The following is a 23,881-nucleotide window of genomic DNA, read 5'->3' as shown; positions in this document are numbered from 1 at the left end:
GGAAGCCACTGGGCCCAGATGGTGTGTCACCCCCCTGTCTTAAAGTCTGTATTGATCAACTAGCCCCCATTTTCACACTGATCTGGAGCAGATCACTGGAGATGTATTAAGTCCCCTCCTGCTCCAAGAGCTCCACTATCATCCTGGTCCCCAAGAAACCCCATTTCATAGGATTAAATGACTACAGGCCCATTGCCCTAACGTCTGTGGTCATGAAATCCTTCAAGAGAGTGGTGTTGGCCCACCGAAAGGAAATCACAGGCCTACTGCTCGACCCCCTGCAGTTTGCCTACCAAGGAAACAAGTCAGTGGATGATGCAGTCTACATAGGATTGCACTACATCTTCCAACGCTTGGACTCCCCAGGGACATATGCAAGGGTCCCGTTTGTGGACTTCAGCTCAGCGTTCAACACCATCGTCCCAGATATCTTCCACTCCAAACTCACCCAGCTTACTGTACCAGCCCCCATCCGACAGTGGATTAAAAACTTCCTGACAGACAGGAAACAGTTGGTGAGGTTAGGGAAATCACATCCAGCACCTGGACAATCAGCACTGGCGCCCCCCAGGGATATGTGCTCTCCCCTCTACACAAATGACTGCACTTCAGGTGACCCATCTGTTAAACTCCTGAAGTTTGCAGATGACACAACCATCATTGGCCTTACCTGGAATGTTGACGAGTCTGCATATAGACGTTGATCAGCTGGCCCTCTGGTGCAGCCATAACAACCTGGAGCTGAACACACCCAAAACAGTGGCGATTACAGTGGACTTTAAGATGATTCCCCTAACACTGCCCCCCCGTCATACTCAACAGCACAGTGTCTATTGGGAAAACCTACATATTTCTGGGTTCCACAACCCAGATTGTGTCAATCCAACATTGACACAATCATCAAAAAGGCCCAGCAGAGGATGTTCTTTCTCCGCCGGCTCAAGAAATTCAATCTGCCTCAGGAACTGCAGATTCAGTTCTACACTGCAATAATCCAGTCTGTCCTTTGCACATCCATCACTGTCTAGTTTGGATTGGCCACCAAACAGGACAGATTACAACGAACAGTTAAGGCTGCAAAGAAAATCATTGCTGCCAACCTTATCTCCATTCAGGACTTATATACCTTCAGACTCAGGAAACATCACTGCTGACACATCACACCCTGGATACAACCTGTTCCAACTCCTCCCCTCTGACAGGCACTACAGAGCACTATACCCCAAACAACCAGATATAGAAACAGTTTCTTTCTGCGGGCTGTCGCTTAACACTGTCAAATAAATCCATTTTGTATTTACTGTACTGTACATTGTACATACAGTGCATCTGGAAAGTATTCACACCCCTTCACTTTCCCCACATTTTGTTACGTTACAGCCTTATTCCAAAATGGATTAAAATTCCTTTTTTTTCTCATCAATCTACATACAATACCCCATAATGACAAAGTGAAAAAGGTTTTGTAGAAATTTTTGCAACTTTATTAAAAATAAAAAACTGACATATTGCATGTACATAAGTATTCACACCCTTTGCTCAGTACTTGGTTGAGGCAGCCTTGGCAGCGATTACCGCCTCAAGTCTTCTTGGGTATGAAGCTACAAGCTTGGCACACCTATATTTGGGGTATTTCTCCCATTCTTCTCTGCAGATCCTCTCGAGCTCTGTAAGGTTAGATGGGGAGCGTCGCTGCACAGCTATTTTCAGGTCTTTCCAGAGATGTTCAATGGGGTTCAAGTCTGGGCTCTGGCTGGGCCACTCAAGGACGTTCACAGACTTGTCCCGAAGCCACTCCTTCGTTGTCTTGGCTGTGTGCGTAGGGTCGTTGTCGTGTTGAAAGGTAAACCTTCGCCCCAGTCTGAGGTCCTGAGCGCTCTGGAGCAGGTTTTCATCAAGGATCTCTCTGTACTTTGCTCCATTCATCATTCCCTCTATCCTGACTAGTCTCCCAGTTCCTGCCGCTGAAAAACATCCCCACAGCATGATGCTGCCCCCACCATGCTTCACTGTAGGGATCGTATTAGCAAGGTGATGAGAGGTGCCTGGTTTCCTCCAGACATGACGTTTGGCATTCAGGCCAAAGAGTTCAATCTTGGTTTCATCAGACCAGAGAATCTTGTTTCTCGTGGTCCGAGAGTCCTTTAGGTGCTTTCTGGCAAACTCCAAGCGGGCTGTCATGTGCCTTTTACTGAGCAGAGGCTTCCGTCTGGCCACTCTACCATAAAGGCCTGATTAGTGGAGTGCTGCAGAGATGGTTGTCCTTCTGGAAGGTTCTCCCATCTCCACAGAGGAACGCTGGAGCTCTGTCAGAGTGACCATCGGGTTCTTGGTCACCTCCCTGACCAAGGCCCTTCTCCCGCGATTGCTCAGTTTGGCTGGGTGGCCAGCTGTAGGAAGAGTCCTGGTGGATCCAAACTTCTTCCATTTACGAATGATGGAGACCACTGTGCTCTTCGAGACCTTCGAAGCTGTAGAAGTTTTTTTGTACCCTTCCCTAGATCTGTGCCTCGATACAATCCTGTCTCAGAGGTCCACAGACAATTCCTTTGACTTCATGGCTTGGTTTCTACTCTGACATGCACCGTCAACAGTGGGACCTTTATAGGTGTGTGCCTTTCCAAATCATGTCCAATCAATTAAATTTACTAGAGGTGGACTCCAATCAAGATGTAGAAACATCTCAAGGATGATCAGTGGAAACTGGATGAACCTGAGCTCAATTTTGAGTGTCATGGCAAAGGGTGTGAATACTTATGTACATGCAATCTTTCAGTTTTTTATTTTCAATAAATTTGCAAAAATTTCTACAAAATCTTTTTCACTTTGTCATTATGGGGTATTGTGTGTAGATTGATGAGGGAAAAAAAGGAATTTAATCCATTATGGAATAAGGCTGTAATATAACAAAATGTGGGGAAAGTGAAGGGGTGTGAATACTTTCCGGATGCACTGTATACTGATATGCTCTGTCATATCCATCTGCCTCAGGCATGTAGTATGCAAGTAACCTGCTAATATCTATTTCAGCATCTGATATATTCGCTGCACCACTGCACTTGATTGCCTCTTATTTCGCCTGTATGTATGTAGTCCATCCTTGTGTATGGCGACAGGCATGGGAGAAAGTCCATGAACACTGGGATGGCGTCCAATGCTTTACTTGTGCCCCCATCCATCGGGTCAGTAGTTGTGCCAGGAAGGGCATCCGACGTAAAATTTTGCCAAATCATTATGCTGCTTGACAAGACCATACCGGATCGGCCAAGGCCTGGGTTAACAATGACTGCCATCGGTGCTGTACCCTCACAGGGTACGAATGGAAACTATCAAATCCGCTGTGGCGACCCCTGGGAAACAGGGAACAAGCCGAAAGAAGAGGATAGTCAATCCTTGTGTATATATCAGAAGATTGTTGTGTTGTTATTCTATGTTAAGTACACTGAGAGAGCCATGAAACCGGAGTCAAATGCCATGTATGTGCAAACCTACATGGCCAATAAACATGATTCTGACACACGCACATATACATACAGACAAACCAAGCGATTGGGGACAAAAATATCGTGTTGAGATATGAAGCTATGAAGAATAACATCCATGATGGCACAGACAATTATTACTGATAGACTAACTCATCTACAGCTAACCCTAACCTCTAATACCTGATTCATGCTTCTGTTTTGGTCGACACTGGGGGTCCAGCGTAGGTACAAGACTATGCATATCTATACTAGAGGTTAAGCTGGGCCCTGATGTGCACCACTCCAAAAATGTAACTTTTTTTTAAATACCTTTATTTATACAAACAAAATCTGGCCATAACAATAACAAATAAGCAAATAATTACAAATGTTTAGTATTTTACAAAACAAAAAATAAGGAAAAATAGTAAAATAAAAGACAAGACGGGTCTAATCAGAAATCAATATATCTATATTTTTGTAAATATTCAAAGCTTGTTTGGTTTTTATACATTTCAATGCGTTCATAAAATTTATTAATTCATTCATGAAGACTAATTGTCACACCAGGGCAGGAACGGAGGACCCAAATGCATGACTCAGAGACTGACTGGGCTAGAACAATGTTTTAATAAGACAAATGGAACTTACAGAACACGGGAACAGACACTACAGACAGCAGAGAAGGCTCGGAACGGGACGTGCCGCATCCAGCGACCAAGAGTCAGTCTGTGAGACGATCCCACAAGGAGCCAGGGCAACCAGGGGGGATATATACACGTAGGGGAGCCAATCAGGGAGATTGGGCGCAGGTGCGCAGGACAGGGCAGGAACAGAACAGCCAATTGGAGAAAGAGGAACAGGTGCGTGAAGCAGGGGCAATCAGGGTCACGCAGGCAAAGGGGGCGCAGGTGAACTGAAACACCAATCGGAATGGGGAACAGGTGAGACCCGATGACCCAGATCACACAACCATGACAGGCAAAAAGCCATGACACTAAGAGCCCTATTACACTTGGTTTTAAAATGCCTTTTTTGCCATCGGCTCACAAGTGGACTGCGCTAAATACAATTGTAAACGACCACCAAAACGTTTTGTGAACCGGTTACTCAAACCACTTGCTGAGGTGATCTGGGATGCATTTGACCACATAGCTTTTGTAGTGTAAACACTAATGCATCCTGATGCGTCCCCGACAAGGACGTAACAGGAAATCTTCTTCACAGTAACGAAATCTGATCACAAGTGGTCAGCAGGATGCAGTTGGATACGCATGATAGACACAGATGTAAACGGCGATGTGTCTCGCTGTCCAATTGTGATCCAATCGCCCAAAATGCGTTTTAAAACCAAGTGTAAACAGGGTCTAAGAATAGTGGCCTAGCATTAATAAATCTAGAGCTATGGATAAATTGTTTAGTCATAATAATCAGGCTATAGTACAACATTTCCGTATTTTTATCCTCCATTATAACTCCAGATTTAATATCTGATAATCTAAATTGGAAAAATTAAAGTTTTTTCAGATATCCAATTTTGAAGTAATTCCCAAAAGGCTCTAGTATAATTACAAGTAAAAAACAAACGTTCTAAAGATTCGATAACGGGATCATGAAACATAGAATTGTTTTTATCAATGGTAAAGCTTTTGTCCCAGAAACTCATTACAAGGATACATATTATTTATCATTTAAAAATTAGTTTATTTCGCTTTTGGTGAAATAGGGAGCGTGAGGTGTCTGGTTCTAATTCTGACTAAAATCTCTTTAGAATAATCTTTTGATAGATTTTTTTCTCTTTTTAATGGTAGAGGAAAGAGTATGGAGGTAAGGGCACCCCTTATAATTTTGTTTGTGCAATTTTTTTCTCTGTAAAATCGAGATTTTCTGTCTAAAAGGAAGGACTCTGTGGTACTAACACATCATAAGGCAACATTCCTTTTATCATATTCACCGTTACTTGTGGGATTGCCTTGATAACCATTGAGTATTGTTTTTTGTTTTGTTTTGTTTTTTGTACATATCTCATTAAATTTATCAATGAATTCATTGTACTCTAGAAGATTTCCTCTTCAATCCATCAAATGTCCATTCCATTTTCCGAACCACTTATCCTGCTCTCAGGGTCGCGGGGGTGCTGGAGTCTATCCCAGCAATCATTGGGCAGCAGGTGGGGAGACACCCTGGACAGGCCGCCAGACTGTCACACAGGGCCGACATACGCCATACACACACATTCATACCTAGGGGCGATTTAGTACGGCCGATTCACCTAACCTACATGTCTTTGGACCGTGGGAGAAAACCGGAGCCTCTGGAGGAAACCCACGCAGATACGGGGAGAACATGCAAACTCCACACAGGACGACCTGGGATGACCTCCAAGGTTGGACTACCCGGGGGCTCGAACCCAGGACCTTCTTACTGTGATGTGACTGCGCTAACCACTGCGCTACCGTGCCGCCCTTCCATCAAATGTAAAATAGACCAAATACCTCTCTCCACCCAATCATAATAATATAAAGATTTTCTTTTAAACAAGATACATCTGTTATTCCAGATCAGAGAGCCATGTGAAGTGAAATAGTGCTTATAAACCAGTTTCCAATATAAGAGATCCTGCTGATGAAATCTAGAAAGCTTAATAGGAAGTTTAGCAATACAGAAATCACATCTTAACAGAAAATCTATCCCACCACACTTACTAAATATTTTAGAAGGAATATTAAACCAAAAACCATAATTATTTTGTATGAATTGTAACCATTTTAGTTTTATCATTCCATTCATTGCCTCATATAGTCAATTACATTTAAGCCCTCTTCTAATGATTTTACCGCATCCGCTTTTCTAATACAATGATGTTTGTTTTTCCAAATAAAGTTGAAATTTGTTTGATTAATTGATTTTATTAAATTGTCAGGAATGGCTAATGAAAAAGCGGGGTACATAATTCTAGATTGTTCAATTTTAGTAATCAAAATACATCCGAAGATTGATAAATCCCTCTGCAACCAAGAATTGAGTATAGACTTACTTTTTTATAAAAGTCTAAATATTTAGTTCTTCTCTAGTTTTACAATCTTTTGCTAAAACCACTCCCAAGTATTTTACTTTTTTTTTCTGGAATCTCATACAAATCTATTAGTGGTTGGTCATGTATAGCAATTAGTTCACTTTTTTTTTTATTTAAGTGTAGTCCAGATGCTTTAGAAAACTCATCTATCTTCTTGACTTCTTGATTACCAGAGGGATCTGTTCTAATCTCTTGAGGAAGATGGTAGCATCTTCTGACAACTGAGTTATGACCAGATGATTGCCTAGCACATTTAATGGCTCAATATCTGGACAAATTTTTTATGAAAAATAGCCAACAATTCTGCAACTAAAATAAACAATAAAGGGGAGGGGGGACAGAACAACCCTTTCAAATGTCTCGTTTAACCTCAAATCTTTTATTAGATGTTCCTTTAGGGAGAGAAACTGAACTGTTAATGTCATTATACATCATATTAATTACCTTTATAAAATTTGGACCAAAACCAAAATATTCTAAAGACTTTATATAAATGGATAAACTAAATCAAAGGTTTTGTAAAAATCTAAAAACATTATGAAATCATTGTCTTCAATCAAATAATTATAATCTAGTAAATCAAGAACCAGCCTAATGTTATTATGTATAGACCTGTCTTTAAGAAACCCCGACTGAGTTTCACTTATCTGTCCTATACCTACCTTTATTCGATTGGCAATAATATGCGTAAATACACTGCTCAAAAAAAATAAAGGGAACACATAAGCAATGCAATGTAGCTCCAAGTCAATCACACTTTTGAGATATCAACCTGTCCAGTTAGGAAGCAACACTGATTTGTGAATCAATTTCACCTGTTGGTAAATTGTCTAATTTCCACCAGGTGGAAATTAGACAATTTGCAAGACAACCCCTATAAAAGGAATGGATATGCAGGTGGTGGCCACAGACCATTTGCCTGTCCTCATCTTTTCTGGCCGATCTTTGGTTAGTTTTTCATTTTGCTAGTGCCCTCACCACTAAAGGTGGCATGAGGCGGTATCTGCAACCTACAGAAGTTGCTCAGGTAGTGCAGCTCATCCAGGATGGCACATCAATGTGTGCTGTGGCAAGAAGATTTGATGTGTCTCCCAGCACAGCGTCCAGAGCATGGAGGAGGTACCAGGAGACAGGCCAGTACACCAGGAGACGTGGAGGGGGCCGCAGGAGGACAACAACCCTGCAGCAGGACCGCTATCTGGTCCTTTGTGCAAGGAGGAACAGGAGGAGCACTGCCGGAGCCCTACAAAACGACCTTCAACAGGCCACTAATATGCAGGTTTCTGCTAAAACAGTGAGAAACAGAATGCATGAGGATGGTATGAGGGCCCGACGTCCACAATTGGGGCCTGTGCTCACAGCCCAACACCGTGCAGCCCGATTGACCTTTGCCAGAGAACATCTTGGTTGGCAGATTCGCCATTGGCGCCCTGTGCTCTTCACAGATGAAAGCAGGTTCACACTGAACACATGTGACAGACGTGAGAGAGTCTGGAGACGCTGTGGAGAACGTTCTGCTGCCTGCAACATCCTCCAGCATGACCGGTTTGGCGGTGGGTCAGTGATGGTCTGGGGAGGCATATCCTTGGAGGGCCGCACAGACCTCTACGTGCTAGCCAGAGGTACCATGACTGCCATTAGGTACCGGGATGAGATCCTCAGACCCATTGTCAGACCATATGCTGGTGCAGTGGGTCCTGGGTTCCTGCTCATGCATGACATTGCTCGTCCTCATGTGGCCAGAGTGTGTCAGCAGTTCCTGTATGTCGAGGGCATTGATGCTATGGACTGGCCTGCACGTTCCCCAGACCTGAATCCAATCGAGCACCTCTGGGACATCATGTCTCGTACCATCCGCCAATGCGATGTCGCACCGCAGACTGTCCAGGAGTTGACCGATGCCCTGATCCAGGTCTGGGAGGAGATCCCTCAGGAGACCATCCGTCGTCTCATCAGGAGCATGCCCAGACGTTGTAGGGAGTGCATACAGGCACGTTGAGGCCACACACACTACTGAGCCTCATTTTGAATCGTCTTGAAGAATTTCCACAGAAGTTGGATCAGCCTATGTTCTCATTTTCCACTTTGATTTTGAGTATGATTCTGAATCCAGACCTTAATGAGCTAATGATTTTGATTTCCATTGATCATTCTTAGGTTATTTTGCTCTAAACACATTCCTCTGTCTAATAAATAAAGATTTTCAGCTGAAATATTTCATTCATCGAGGTCTATATTGTGTTTTTAGGTGTTCCCTTTATAGTTCTTTTATAGCTTCCCAAAAAAAATTATAAAAGTTTGAGGTTAAGCCACCTTGACCAGGCGCTTTACCTACTGACATTTGCTTTATAGCTTTATCCAATTCCTTCATTCTAATGTCAGAATCACACACTTCTCTATATGCCAAATCAATTTTGGCAATATAATGTTTAACACTTTCTAGAAATGATCATGAATCCTCAGCTGAATAGGATGAAGAGTATAACTTGGAATAGAATTGATTAATTTCTTCAGTAATTACTTTTGTTTCAGAAAATTCTCTATTATTGGTCATCAAAACATTTATTGTCTTTCTTTCTTGTCTCCTCATTTCCAGTCAGAAAAAAATGAATAAAAATAATAATAAGATATGTTCTTTTCCCCTTGTTCTCTCCACTTAGCTCTGGATCTAACATAAGATCCTTGTGCCCTTTGGATTCGCAAGTTATCTAATCTGGCTTGTAAACTCAATATCTTTGCTTTGTCTTCATCTGATAACTCATTTTTTTCTACGACATTCATTTCTTGAACCAATTTATATTCATCTTCCCTTTGCTGTAGACATCTGGTTTAACTAAGTTTAATTGATAAAGACTCCTGACCTTATATTTAAAATATTCCCATTTCCTGCAGTTAAGTATCTGTTTCTGTATCACTTTTAATTTCCACCATTAATGTCTTTGCTTCCTTAACGTATTCTTCTAAATTTAACAGATCAGCATTGAACTTCCAATAGTTTTTTCTAATTTTATGATTACTATCTGGTTTTAGAACTACATTGCATCCGGAAAGTATTCACACCCCTTCACTTTCCCCACATTTTATTACGTTACAGCCTTATTCCAAAATGGATTAAATTCCTTTTTTTTCCTCATCAATCTATATACAATACCCCATAATGACAAAGTGAAAAAGGTTTTGTAGAAATTTTTGCAACTTTATTAAAAATAAAAAACTGAAATATTGCATGTACATAAGTATTCACACCCTTTACTCAGTACTTGGTTGAGGCACCCTTGGCAGCGATTAGAGCCTCAAGTCTTTTTGGGTATGAAGCCACAAGCTTGGCACACCTATATTTGGGGTATTTCTCCCATTCTGCTCTGCAGATCCTCTCGAGCTCTGTAAGGTTAGATGGGGAGCGTCGCTGCACAGCTATTTTCAGGTCTTTCCAGAGATGTTCAATGGGGTTCAAGTCTGGGCTCTGGCTGGGCCACTCAAGGACATTCACAGACTTGTCCCGAAGCCACTCCTTCGTTGTCTTGGCTGTGTGCTTAGGGTTGTTGTCATGTGGAAAGGTAGACCTTCGCCCCAGTCTGAGGTCCTGAGTGCTCTGGAGCAGGTTTACATCAAGGATCTCTCTGTACTTTGCTCCATTCATCTTTCCCTCTATCCTGACTAGTCTCCCAGTTCCTGCCGCTGAAAAACATCCCCACAGCATGACGCTGCCACCACCATGCTTCACTGTAGGGATGATATTAGCAAGGTGATGAGAGGTGCCTGGTTTCCTCCAGACATGACATTTGGCATTCAGGCCAAAGAGTTCAATCTTGGTTTCATCAGACCAGAGAATCTTGTTTCTCATGGTCTGAGAGTCCTTTAGGTGCTTTCTGGCAAACTCCAAGCGGGCTGTCATGTGCCTTTTACTGAGCAGAGGCTTCCATCTGGCCACTCTACCATAAAGGCCTGATTGGTGAAGTGCTGCAGAGATGGTTGTCCTTCTGGAAGGTTCTCCCATCTCCACAGAGGAACGCTGGAGCTCTGTCAGAGTGACCATCGGGTTCTTGGTCACCTCGCTGACCAAGGCTCTTCTCCCCCGATTGCTCAGTTTGGCTGGGCGGCCAGCTGTAGGAAGAGTCCTGGTGGATCCAAACTTCTTCCATTTGAGAATGATGGAGACCACTGTGCTCTTCGAGACCTTCAAAGCTGTAGACATTTTTTTGTACCCTTCCCCAGATCTGTGCCTCGATACAATCCTGTCTTCAAGATCCACAGACAATTCCTTTGACCTCATGGCTTGGCTTCTGCTCTGACATGCACTGTCAACAGTGGGACCTTATATAGACAGGTGTGTGCCTTTCCAAATCATGTCCAATCAATTGAATTTACTAGGGGTGGACTCCAATCCAGATGTAGAAACATCTCAAGGATGATCAGTGGAAACAGGATGAACCTGAGCTCAATTTTGAGTGTCATGGCAAAGGGTGTGAATACTTATGTACATGCAATATTTCAGTTTTTTATTTTTAATAAATTTGCAAAAATTTCTACAAAATCTTTTTCACTTTTTCATTATGGGGTATTGTGTGTAGATTGATGAAAAAAAATGAATTTAATCCATTTTGGAATAAGGCTGTAACATAACAAAATGTGGGGAAAGTGAAGGGGTGTGAATACTTTCCGGATGCACTGTATTTCAATTACACAATGGTCTGTCAATGGAACAGCAGACATTGCGACGTTAGTCTCCAAAAATGTAACTAAGCGTTGCGGCTATGCAGACAGCAACAATTGTGATTGGTCCGCTTGGTAGCATCACATTTCCGGCTGCTTCTTCTTCATCGTCTGCTCCTTCTTCACCAAACAGTAGCCATGGACCAAATCGAGGAGAGACTAGTTGAGGAAGTTTGCAAATATACACATTTCAACATCTCTCTTTTCTGCGTTGCATGAATTTCAGTAAAAGTAACTTGTTCAGCATTTATTAGCTCCAACTCCAACATGATCCGTTCAGTTTCTGTCACCATTGTTTAAAGTACGCAAAGAAACTTTTCCTGCTGTCTATGAGAAACTCAACACAGTGGCATAGAAACCCCACCGCCAACTAGCGTTTTGGTAGTGTAATTGCAGAACGAATCAGACGCCAGCACACACGCATGAATGCTGACAACTGCTCTGCGTAGATTCTACGCAGAAGCATAACTTTACCTTTACGCTCTCTAAAGAGTGAGTGTTGAACCCAAGAGAGTCAGTCAGTCTGACTGCAAAATGACTGGCTTTAGTAAACTACCTTTCTGTGTGTGTGTGTGTGTGTGTGTGTGTGTGTGTGTGTGTGTGAGAGAGAGAGAGAGAGAGACAGAGACAGAGACAGAATAACAGACCTTTATGTAGCCCCTCCTGACAGAGTCAAACATCAAATACAGAACAGAATAAAGCGCTGGTGCAAATTACATCCTTTGTGAGAGAGAGATGGACAGAAAATGAGAGAGTGAGAGAGAGACAGTGAGAGACAGTGAGAAAAATTCAACGAAGGGAAGTAAAGAGAAGAGAAAAAGATACAGTTAAAGAGAGAGGTGCATAGAAAGAAGGAAGTGATGATTTGTCATCAGACTATAAAGGTTCACATCCTTCTCTGGATGGTGTGATTGGATGATGACAGGAGATAGCCAAACCATTTGTCTGTTTTGTCAGTAAAGGATCTCTTGGGTTAAATTCATTTAAAGGTGTTTTGTGCACTTTCTACATCGGCCCCTATCGCGCCATGTGAAAAACAATATAAACACAGTCAAGGTTATGATATTTATTAGTTATATTTACAGGTCACTTTAACGTGTTTACTGGTCATATTAAATGTACGAGTCATTGTGACGTTTACTAGTCACATGTTTTTAACAGACACAGGTAGAGAGGCTGGGCTCCATGCTGTGTTCTGGATCACTGTGCTGTTAATAAAGGTTAATTGATGTTTGTTCCGACACACACAGAGATGTCTGGGGGGGGGGGGTTAAGGTGTGTGTGTGTGTGTGTGTGTGTGTGTGTGTGTGTGGACGCCTGAGCAAGAGGAATATGGTTTTGCTACCCTAGTTTTTGTCTTTTTAAAAATAAACATCATCATACAGTCCCCCCAACCAGGTGATTATACAGTGCATCTGGAAAGTATTCACACCCCTTCACTTTCCCCACATTTTGTTATGTTACAGCCTTATTCCAAAATTGATTAAATTCCTTTTTTTTTCTCATCAATCTACACACAATACCCCATAATGACAAAGCGAAAAAGGTTTTGTAGAAATTTTTGCAAATTTATTAAAAATAAAAAACTGAAATATTGCATGTACATAAGTATTCACACCCTTTGCTCAGTACTTGGTTGAGGCACCATTGGCAGCGATTACAGCCTCAAGTCTTCTTGGGTATGAAGCCACAAGCTTGGCACACCTATATTTGGGGTATTTCTCCCATTCTTCTCTGCAGATCCTCTCGAGCTCTGTAAGGTTAGATGGGGAGCGTCGTTGCACAGCTATTTTCAGGTCTTTCCAGAGAAGTTCAATGGGGTTCAAGTCTGGGCTCTGGCTGGGCCACTCAAGGACATTCACAGACTTGTCCCAAAGTCACTCCTTCGTTGTCTTGGCTGTGTGCTTAGGGTCGTTGTCGTGTTGAAAGGTAAACCTTCGCCCCAGTCTGAGGTCCTGAGCGCTCTGGAGCAGGTTTTCATCAAGAATTTCTCTGTACTTTGCTCCATTCATCTTTCCCTCTATCCTGACTAGTCTCCCAGTTCCTGCCACTGAAAAACATCCCCACAGCATGACGCTGCCCCCACCATGCTTCACTGTAGGGATGGTATTAGCAAGGTGATGAGAGGTGCCTGGTTTCCTTCAGACGTGACGTTTGGCATTCAGGCCAAAGAGTTCAATCTTGGTTTCATCAGACCAGAGAATCTTGTTTCTCGTGGTCTGAGAGTCCTTCAGGTGCTTTCTGGCAAACTCCAAGCGGGCTGTCATGTGCCTTTTACTGAGCAGAGGCTTCCGTCTGGCCACTCTACCATAAAGGCCTGATTGGTGGAGTGCTGCAGAGATGGTTGTCCTTCTGGAAGGTTCTCCCATCTCCACAGAGGAACTCTGGAGCTCTGTCAGAGTGACCATCGGGTTCTTGGTCACCTCCCTGACCAAGGCCCTTCTCCCCCGATTGCTCAGTTTGGCTGGGCGGCCAGCTGTAGGAAGAGTCCTGGTGGATCCAAACTTCTTCCACTTACGAATGATGGAGACCACTGTGCTCTTCGGGACCTTCAAAGCTGTAGAAATTTTTTTGTACCCTTCCCCAGATCTGTGCCTCGATACAATCCTGTCTCGGAAGTCCACAGACAATTCCTTTGACTTCATGGCTTGGTTTCTGCTCTGACATGCACCGTCAACAGTCGGACCTTATATAGACAGGTGTGTGCCTTTCCAAATCATGTCCGATCAATTGAATTTACTAGAGGTGGACTCTAATCAAGATGTAGAAACAGCTCAAGGTTGATCAGTGGAAACTGAATGTACCTGAGCTCAATTTTGAGTGTCATAGCAAAGGGTGTGAATACTTATGTACAGGCAATATTTCAGTCTTTTATGTTTAATAAATTTGCAAAAATTTCTACAAATTTTTTTTCGCTTTGTCATTATGGGGTATTGTGTGTCGATTGATGAGGGGAAAAAAAAGGAATTTAATCCATAATGGAATAAGGCTGTAACATAACAAAATGTGGGGAAAGTGAAGGGGTGCGAATACTTTCTGGATGCACTGTATTTAAGCAGCCTATATCAATGATCATTTTACTATTTTCAGCAATTGACGAAAACAAGTGATTGAAAAAAAGATCACACAATTTTGGCCCACCCTTTGAGTTGGTTCAGTCCGACCCGTAGCTGATCGTCAGTCTGTCGTCTACTCAGGTGTCTGACTGTTTACAAGGGCGAGCAACGTGCCACTTAGCTTAACTGCGATCAATGACTGACAATAGAATATAGGAACAGATAGCCTAGCATATGTTCAATGAACCTTCTTATACCACTCAATCCAGCCAAACCTTACAGTAGGTTAAAGTGGGATTGTACTGTCGCCGAAATGCCGCACTTTGTCAACCGCCCAGTTGCGTTAGCTGCTGATTGGTGTGTGTGATGTCACTGATAACAGGCCTGCCAACTTTCACGCTTTGACCGCGAGACTCACGCAGTTGACACTTGTCCATTTTGTCACGCAGGGAAAACCAATTCGTAAGTGATGATGTGTGGCGCATGGACAGACAAGACAGCTCAGCCCAGCTAATCTAGACTAGTGCAGGCGGCTGTTTCTTGACTTATTCCAAGAGGTTAGTTGGTGTACAAATGCAGGAAATTTATTTTAAATTGCTTTTTTTTTCCAGGGGGAGGACCCCCAGACCCCCCTCCGCCAATATGTATGTTAACCAGGTGTGTGTGTGTGTGTGTGTGTGTGTGTGTGAGAGAGAGAGAGAGCTATGGTTTGTAAAGTTTAACAGTTTAACTACAGCCTATGTGCTGTAATATATGTATATGTGTACCATTGTCACCTGTTTGTGCACTAACATTTCTCTGCTGATATTCATATCCTCATATTTTCTGGTTTTAATACATTGGTGCTGTTATATTTTCTGGTTTATGTTTCTGTGCTGTTTTAATGTGATTTAACTTTTTGTTCTCTGTGATGTTCTTGTTATTTGCTGCTGCTGTGAGAACACACAGAGCTCATTAGAGTTGTCTAATGTAATTTAGTCTCATTCAATTTAATCCAATTATGTTTAATAGACACATCTCTCCTCTCAGACTCTATTTATCTATTTACCTTTGCTCAATCACTACAAGTCTACCTGTCTTCTGAATCTGTCCATGTCTATTCTATCTATACTGGTCTGCCTGTAAGTGGTATAACTGAAGTAGGCGGAGCCTTTTGCTGGTCTTCTGTTGGCTGTCAGCTGTCGGTCATTTCCATCAATAGACTTGGACAAATTTGAACATAAGATGTGTCTGGCTTTAGGGTGACTGGGCAGGACCAGTGCGCTGTCAGTCATCCTGTGAGTCAAATAAAAAAATGTGATTGGTCCTTCAGTGCTGTACTGAGGCACGTCTCATTAAGACTTGTAACTGTTGATTACAATATTATCTCAACATGATCTAGTTTATGTCTAATTAGCCAGTCAGTTTACTCAGTCAGTATTTGTAATACAATCACTAGTCTGTCAGTCAGTCAGTCAGTCAGTTCTGAAGGTGGTTGTAATGCAGCACTGTGTAAATACAGTTTTCTCCTCTCACTTCTCGTGTGTGTGTGTGTGTGTGTGTGTGTGTGTGTATGTGTGTGTGTGTGTGTGCCCATGGCTATAGTTAACACATGTTTATATTCCTGTGTAATGTAACAGGGTTGTAGGTAAACCCGGCAGATCGAGGAAAAATAATTCTTGCTAAAATGTTTTCACTGGAACAATGATATTTCTCTACTAATTAACTTCTACTAAAAGATGTATTGGAATAACAGACAACTTTTTACTCAGTTAAGAACAAAATAATGGAAATCTCTCTCCCTCTTTTTCTCTCTCAGTTTAACTTTGTAGGGCGAATCCTAGGTCCACGGGGTCTGACGGCCAAACAGCTGGAGGCAGAGACAGGCTGTAAGATCATGGTCCGTGGGAAAGGATCCATGAGAGACAAGAAGAAGGTCTGCACACACACACACACACACACTCACACATACACACACACACACACACACACACACACACACACACACACACACACACACACACACACCACATGCACAATTCCTTGGGACTACAATCTCCTCCTCCCAGAAATAGGAAGAAAACTTCACCATGATCCAGAAGTTCACCAAAGACTATTCTTTATGAGGCAGCTTAGGAAGTTTGGAGGGTCAAGGGTTGCAGTGTTACAGTTCTGCAGAGCTGTAATAGAAAGTGTGCTCACTTTCTTAATAACTCTATGGTATGGCAATTCTACAGCCCATGAGAAAAACTTGTTAGACACAGTCGTGTTCACAGCTTCAAAAATAATTGACTATGAACTCCCTACCTTTTCTGAACTATAACATATCCACATTCAGTGGAAAGGTTTTAAAGTTTTTAAGGACTCCTCACACCCGTCCAACCGCCCATTCAATCATCTCCCTTTGGGTAAAAGACTGCAGTATCAAGACCAGAACATACCGTTTCCACAATAGGACTTACCCTGCAGCAATCCCCGTCCTAAATGCTTCACTGATAGCACAAGTATAGACTCCTTAAGCACATGCACTTTAATTTGTCACTTTAAGGGCATGAGATATATGGTTGCATTAACTGAATTATTACAATATAATTGGAACAGTGTGTTTCTGTGTTCTATGTTAGTCTGTTAGAGGTACTAGTGTCTGTGTACCATGTGTATCAGTATGTCAATATGTACTGTGGTACTATGTTAGTCTGTTAGAGGTATTGTTTGTGTACCATGTGTATCAGTATGTCAGTATGTACTGTGGCACTATGTTAGTCTGTTATGCTATGTATGTTATGTCATGTCAGACTGTGTTAGTATGTTATGTCATGTCATGTATGTCGTGTATGTTAGTATGTTATGTCAGACTACAGAATATTTTTCACTATGTCAGATTAGGCAATCGTAGTGCCATAATTTCTTGCTGTGTCTTGGTTGGGAGACTAGCAACAATACATGTATGACCCCGACCAATTTATTGTACGCTGCCTTTCATGATCTTGCGTGAGTTCATAGGTCCTCAAGGAAGAAGGTCAAGAAATTGTCACTCATGGCTACAGAAGCGCTATTTGTGATGCTAGCGATCTTGTGTTGCGAAAAGAAAAAGGAAAAAAAAAACCGATTGTGGACACTTGCAGCTAGTGCTACCGCGGAATGATAACCTAGCATAGCTTTAACTAGCTACTCACCAGGTTGTTGAAGTGCCTCCGCTATTTCTCGCCAACATTTATCTTTTTAACTCTGTCATGGGCCTCCCTTGAGGAAACGTCTAAAAAGAGAGGGGTATTGTTGTCACTGCTCAGTGAGCCTTTCCTTGGTTTCGGCATTCCACCTGACAGCAGCAATAGCAGCATCGCTTTCTCTTTGCCGTGTTTATATATATATGTGCACCAGAGGGCACTCTGTCATCCTATTGGTCAACGTCAAGGAATACATTGAAGGAGCTATCAGACTAGGCAGGAAAATACAAAAAATTTTGACATGCTAGACTTTTTGTCGGGGTGCCATGGGGCGTCCCAGACGCCACATCACTGTTCTCAATTGTAATAATAATACATTTTATTTGTGGGCGCCTTTCAGAGCACTCAAGGACACCTTACAGAACACAGTTAAAAAACAAGCAGCACTGTATCAGACAGCATAAAATCAAAACAAAGCAGGGTAGACAATAAAAAGTTAATACAACATCTACACAAAATTCAATGAAGTGTGTAATCAGACTGAATATGCCAGTTTGAAAAGGTATGTTTTGAGATGGGATTTGAAGGTTGAAAGAGAGTCAATGTTGCGAATGTCTTGTGGGAGGGAGTTCCATAGGCGGGGGTCAGAATGACTGAGGGCTCTAGACCCCATGGTAGTCAAGCAGGCCGATGGTGTGGTGAGTTGGAGAGCAGAAGAGGCTCTGAGAGTGCGGGAGGGCATGTGGTTATGAAGGCGTTCGAAATTATACGAAGGAGCTAAGTTATTAAGGGCCTTAAAGGTGAGAAGCAGGATCTTGAAGTCAATACAGTATTTAACAGGGACCCAATGGAGTTGCTGAAGAACAGGAGTTGTATGATCTATGGAAGGAGTTCTGGTAATGATACGGGCGGCTGAATTCTGGACCAATTGAAGTTTATGAAGACACTTGAGGGGATGACCAAAGAGGATAGAATTGCAGTAATCAATACGGGATGTAACCAGGGTGTGAGTGAGTATGGCGGTGCTGTTAGGTGTAAATGACGGGCAAAGACAATTAATATTGGGTAGGTGGAAGTATGCAGACCGAGTAACATTGTTGATGTCAGCTTCAAAAGATAATGTGCTGTCCAGGATGATACCCAGACACTTAACCTGAGGTGATGGAGGAACTATAGAATTGTCAATAGTCAGAGAAAACTATCAGGTTTGGCCAAAGTACATTTCCAATTTATGTCACACTACACAGGGTAAAGACTCCCGTTCATTGTTCCCGACTTTCATAATTGGGCCTGACGCTTGAAAATTTGTCAGTAATTATGACAAAATCATGTCAAAATTGGGCTGAATTCGTGTAGTCTGATCCTGGCATTAGAAGTACTGTTGTCTGTGTGCCATGTGTATCAGCATGTACTGTGGTACTATATTAGTCTGTTAGGTGTACTGTTGTCTGTATACCTTGTGTATCAGTTTGTACTGTGGTACTATGTTAAGTTTGTTAAGCCGATATTGTACTTTCTACATCCACAAGTACACAAGGGTCCGCTAGGGTCTGTATGATGTAAATTTCATTACTACTCAAATCCGCAGATGTCTGCACCCAGCTCTCCGCATGCAGCCGAGATTTTGTGACGGCCACTATGATACAAGGGTACTGACTGTGCATGCACTGGAAACAAAAATAGATTAAATTTGAAGAGAGGCTGTGTTACCAGCATCTCTACAATTCATCTTTAAAACAATACAAAAACAGTCACGTGTGTGCCAATTGTTGGAGGAAAGTTGCCCAGAGTTTGAGAAAAGAAGAAAATGTGTGACTCCACACACCACTGTCTTGCTTTCTGCACTTTTCATTTTATATGTGATTGCGCCAAGTTCAACAGACAAAGCAGATCTCCTTCTTCCATGTATGTCACCATTTTGGTTTGATTCGTAGTGCGCATTCACGGAAATATGTCAGACACCGCAGAATATGTCAGAAGCTGATCTGTTGTGTGTGTATGGAACGTGTAGTGGACTCCAGAAAGTAGTATAAACAGAACTACTATGCATCTCTGGTGTCTGCTACTGTCCGTGTATGCGTCCACTCAGGAGTATATTTGAGACATTTGGAGGTACTGTTGTCTGTGTACCATGTGTATCAGTATGCACTGTGGTACTATGTTAGTCTGTTAGAGGTACTGTTGTCTGTGTACCATGTGTATTAGTATGTACTGTGGTACTATGTTGGTCTGTTAGAGGTACTGTTGTCTGTCTTCTCCTGGATCGTCACCTTGTCACGGTGGAGAAGCTTGTATGTACCAATGATCCCAAGAGCTATGCCGTCCGGAGCTTGGCTCCTGGTAGGGTCACCCAAGGCAGGTAGGTCAAGGGGGAGGTTCCAGATGAAGCGCTATCCAACAAAGACCTCAGCGGTGGAACTGGCAGAAGATGTCACCAGGTCACAATGACAGTGAAGGTGGATGAAGGCAGCAACAGAGGGTGGTCCCCAATCGTCTTGGTTCTCCATGCCATTGGACTCTGGCCACCCCCTGCCAAGGACTGTGTGGTGGCTGCGGCTGCAGGTGCATCAGCCACTCCATGTAAAAAGCTGTCACGTGCAGGCATGCTCCCATTATGCAGCTCCAGGATCATCCTCTATGCCCACCTGAGGATCCAGAGGGAGGACAGACATACTCAACCCCAAGTGACTGCTAATGACTGATGTCTGTGTACTATGTGTATCAGTATGTACTGTGGGGCTATGTGTGTCAGTACTGTGAGTTTACTATAGGATGAATCAGAAATTGAGAGGCTCATAGTATTTTTTGGTCAGAAAGAGGAAATGGATGGTTGCCATGGCAACTCGTCTTTACCTTTTCAAGGAAGGAAGAATAACGAAGTGAGAGGTAAGATTAAAGGCAAAGAAATGTGCACGTTGAAATAGCTGACTGTGTCTTTCTTTTTGGTTAAGATAGTATAAACTCAACTCAATGATGACAGCTTTTAAAGATTGATTAGGTTGGATTTGTTTTTAGGAGGCGTTGGAGGGGAAATGTGTGTCTGCTGTGTAAAATACATTATGTGACCAAATCATCATGCCAGTTTTTAAATATACAGTTCAGTTCAGTTCTGAATGATGTGAATTAGGGCTGCACGATGTATCGTTTCACCATCACGATGTGCACATGCACAATAGTCACATCACTGTATGGGTGATGTGAAGGCAAATTAACTCAAAACACCTCATGATACAACTTTTTTTTCTGCTTGATGTAAAAGAAACTCGCACGGTTCTCATTTTCCATGACTACAAGAGAAGTCTGTCTGATGTAATGTAATTTAGGCCGATTTAATGCTTGGAGCTTAGTCATTTCTTGCTCCGTTTGGACAAATGACACATCAATGTGTTCTGCTTCTTGGCTTGTGATGGTGGATCACAGTTATATCTGTGGATCCGGCCAATCATAAAAATTAACATGTGATTCATAGCGGACAGGTGAAATAATACATCATTAATGAGGAAAATATTAATAACATTCTCTAAAATGTGAACATATTGTGGTGAGTTTGCGTGGAGAATGAGAGGCAGAGATCTCTTTTAATCGCAACTCCCGTGTCCCATACACCGCATGACCCTGGGAGTGCTGTTTAATTTAACACACCATCAGAACTGACGGGAAAGGCGGAGGCAAGGATTTCATTTGAATGGCAGCTCCTGTGTCCCATACACCGCACGATCCCAGGAGTGCTCCTTTATTCGTTCCCTTCCCAATGGCTTCCCCTAATGAGGTCACTCTTGAACACAACAACCTTAGTCACGGTTTTAGTCAGTGAAATGGTCGTCTACCCAGTCCGAGTCAAACCCCCAAACAAACAATACAACAATAATCAAAACATGAACACAGCATTAATAAATGATCAGAGCATGAACGTTAACAGTCCCATAATCCCTTGCACTCCCCCCAGCGCATAGCCGTCAACAGTCCAGTGACCACCTTCCCCAGTCGCTACAGTGTTCATTCATTCATTTATTATCTGTACTGCTTATCCTTACTCAGGGTTGCGGGGAGGCTGAAGCCTTTCCCAGCAGTCATTGGGTGGCAGGCGGGGAGACACCCTGGACAGGCCGCCAGACCATCACAGGGCCAACACACACACATTCACACCTAGGGAATACAATATTTTAAGCTTCGTTTTTTTCGTCAGGCACGAATTAGCAGACTAGACTCCCATTGCTGCAGTTACGGCATCCATTTGCCTTAAGCAGCAATGGAGGCAAAAAAAGATCCAAGAGAAAATGTAAAAAGGAGAATTAAAAACAAATAAAAGGAAGGGCAGAGAGCAATTTAGTGAAATACTTAACCATGACGAGTGGGTATGTCATATGCAACAGCTACGATGCGCCGTATGTATGATCGCTACAATACCTCAAACGTGGTGTAAAATGTTACCATATCACCACGCTTACATATATCCCCCTGAGAAATAATGGTAATGTGTGATCGTGTGCGGGTCTCTAAATCGGAGAAAATAATTGGTTCAGGTGGGTGCTGGGTGGATGATTTATATGTACATGCGGATTCGGATGACATCCGAGCCGGTCCACACATGACTATTCTTGGCCGTCGCTCCGCATCGTCTGTGGCTCCATCTCAAGTCAAGTCAAGTCAATTTGTATAGCCCAATATCACAAATTACAAATTTGCCTCAAGGGGCTTTACAGCAATACAACATCCTGTCCTTAGACCCTCGCATCGGATAAGGAACAACTCCCTAAAAAAAACCTTTAACAGAGAGAAAAAATAGGACAAAACCTCAGGGAGAGCAACAGAGGGGAGATCTCTCTCCCAAGATGTACAGACGTGCAATGGATGTTGTGTTTACACAATTTACAGAATACAACATTGAAAGAGGATAACAGAATTATAATGGAATTATGAAATATATGAAGAATATGATGAGGAGGATGCCAAGCAGTGTCCAGACACCACCAGAACAGCACAGGACTCCTCTTCTTCCTGTACGAATGGTGAAAAAAGACACCACTCACTTTTCACAATGCCCCAACAACTCCCCTACAAAATCACCCCAATACTTATAGAACAATTCTTTCCAAATAGAGCTATTCAATTTATCTGGTGAAAATTCCTTTATGTTGTCATATCATAATATATATCGCAGGAAAAAAATATCGCAATCTGAGTTTTTTCCAATATCATGCAGCCCTAATATGAATCACATTATTCACATTAATACTACAGAACAATATTGAACTCCATTAATGCTCCTCTACCTTTTATTAATTGGTCTCTCTTGCTCTCTTTCTCTCTCTCTTTCACTGTCTCTCTTTGTCTCACACACACACACACACACACACACACACACACGCACACACGGAGTGAGCAAGCAAGCCAGATGTTTAAACATTGTTCTTGGCTCGGTGTCGGTAACATCAGCGGTGTTTCTGGGATTTGTACTAACAGCCTCCTTTCATGTCCAGTAGGTCATGCCTCGGTGAACTAGTGTGGGAAAGGCTTTTCATACGTTTTTGAGTGAATGAATTAATGTCACATCTTCCTTTTCAAAGCTATGATAAGGACAAGCAGTTTGTCTTCATTTGAAGCCAATATCGAACTTCTTTCACCCACTGTCCACTCCCACGTTACCCTCATTGAGATATACAGGGAGGCTGGAGTCTATCCCTGCATGCAAGAGTCCATGACAGGACACACACACACACACACACACACACACTGAATATACTTTAGATATGAACACACAATCGCTTTCATTTCATAGCTTTACTACCTCAATTTGTTTCTTTTGTCCTTTGTCGCCTGCACATTTCCATCTTATTTCAAACGGGTTTCTTTGTAAATCCAACTTGCTGACTCCAACCAGAGCTGGACTGGGACAAAAAACTGGGCCTGGCATTTTTGACTGACCCCCCCAACACACACACACACACACAATCGGTCTAACACCACCCACCAGTACACCATCCTTGAAGTCCCCGTAGGCCTACGTTACCCCACAGACTGTAATAATGGCACCATACCATATATATTATAATAGTTACCACATACCGGAAAATAAACATATGACAACTTTGTTGCCTGTTGTTTGAAATGGAAACTATTTTTTCCCTGTACTTGGCTAATACATAAGCAGGCATATATGTAACCTATTATAAAGCCTTTTTGTGCATCTTTATCAAGGAAACCCTTAGCCTAATAATTTGATAATATTATGATACAATATGGACCTTGGTCACGCGCTGCTTAGCCAACGCTAATGTTAGCTAGTTAACAATAGAATAGTCAGCTGAAGTTGCAGCAGCATTAGGGAACTATGCTAAGCTACAAAAACAATTCTAAATAGCTTATGCAATGCTATTTAGCATTGACTGGCTGAGTGCACTAGCAGTAGCTCACACTCAAGTCAAA

The 23,881-nt window shown here is 42.4% G+C and overlaps 1 protein-coding gene across 1 annotated transcript in view; it reads left to right on the top strand.

Moving 5' to 3' along the window:
- Positions 1–23,881, top strand: part of LOC130122493 (KH domain-containing RNA-binding protein QKI) — a 105,092-nt gene that overhangs the window by 14,990 nt on the left and 66,221 nt on the right. The window contains exon 3 of the mRNA XM_056291426.1: positions 16,108–16,224. Coding sequence (XP_056147401.1) covers positions 16,108–16,224 — 117 coding nt within the window. The remainder of the gene's footprint in view (positions 1–16,107; positions 16,225–23,881) is intronic.

The sequence above is a fragment of the Lampris incognitus genome, chromosome 13 (genome assembly GCF_029633865.1).
Source record: "Lampris incognitus isolate fLamInc1 chromosome 13, fLamInc1.hap2, whole genome shotgun sequence".
NCBI classification, from domain to species: Eukaryota; Metazoa; Chordata; class Actinopteri; order Lampriformes; family Lampridae; genus Lampris; species Lampris incognitus.
This window is presented reverse-complemented; position numbering and strand designations above follow the sequence as displayed.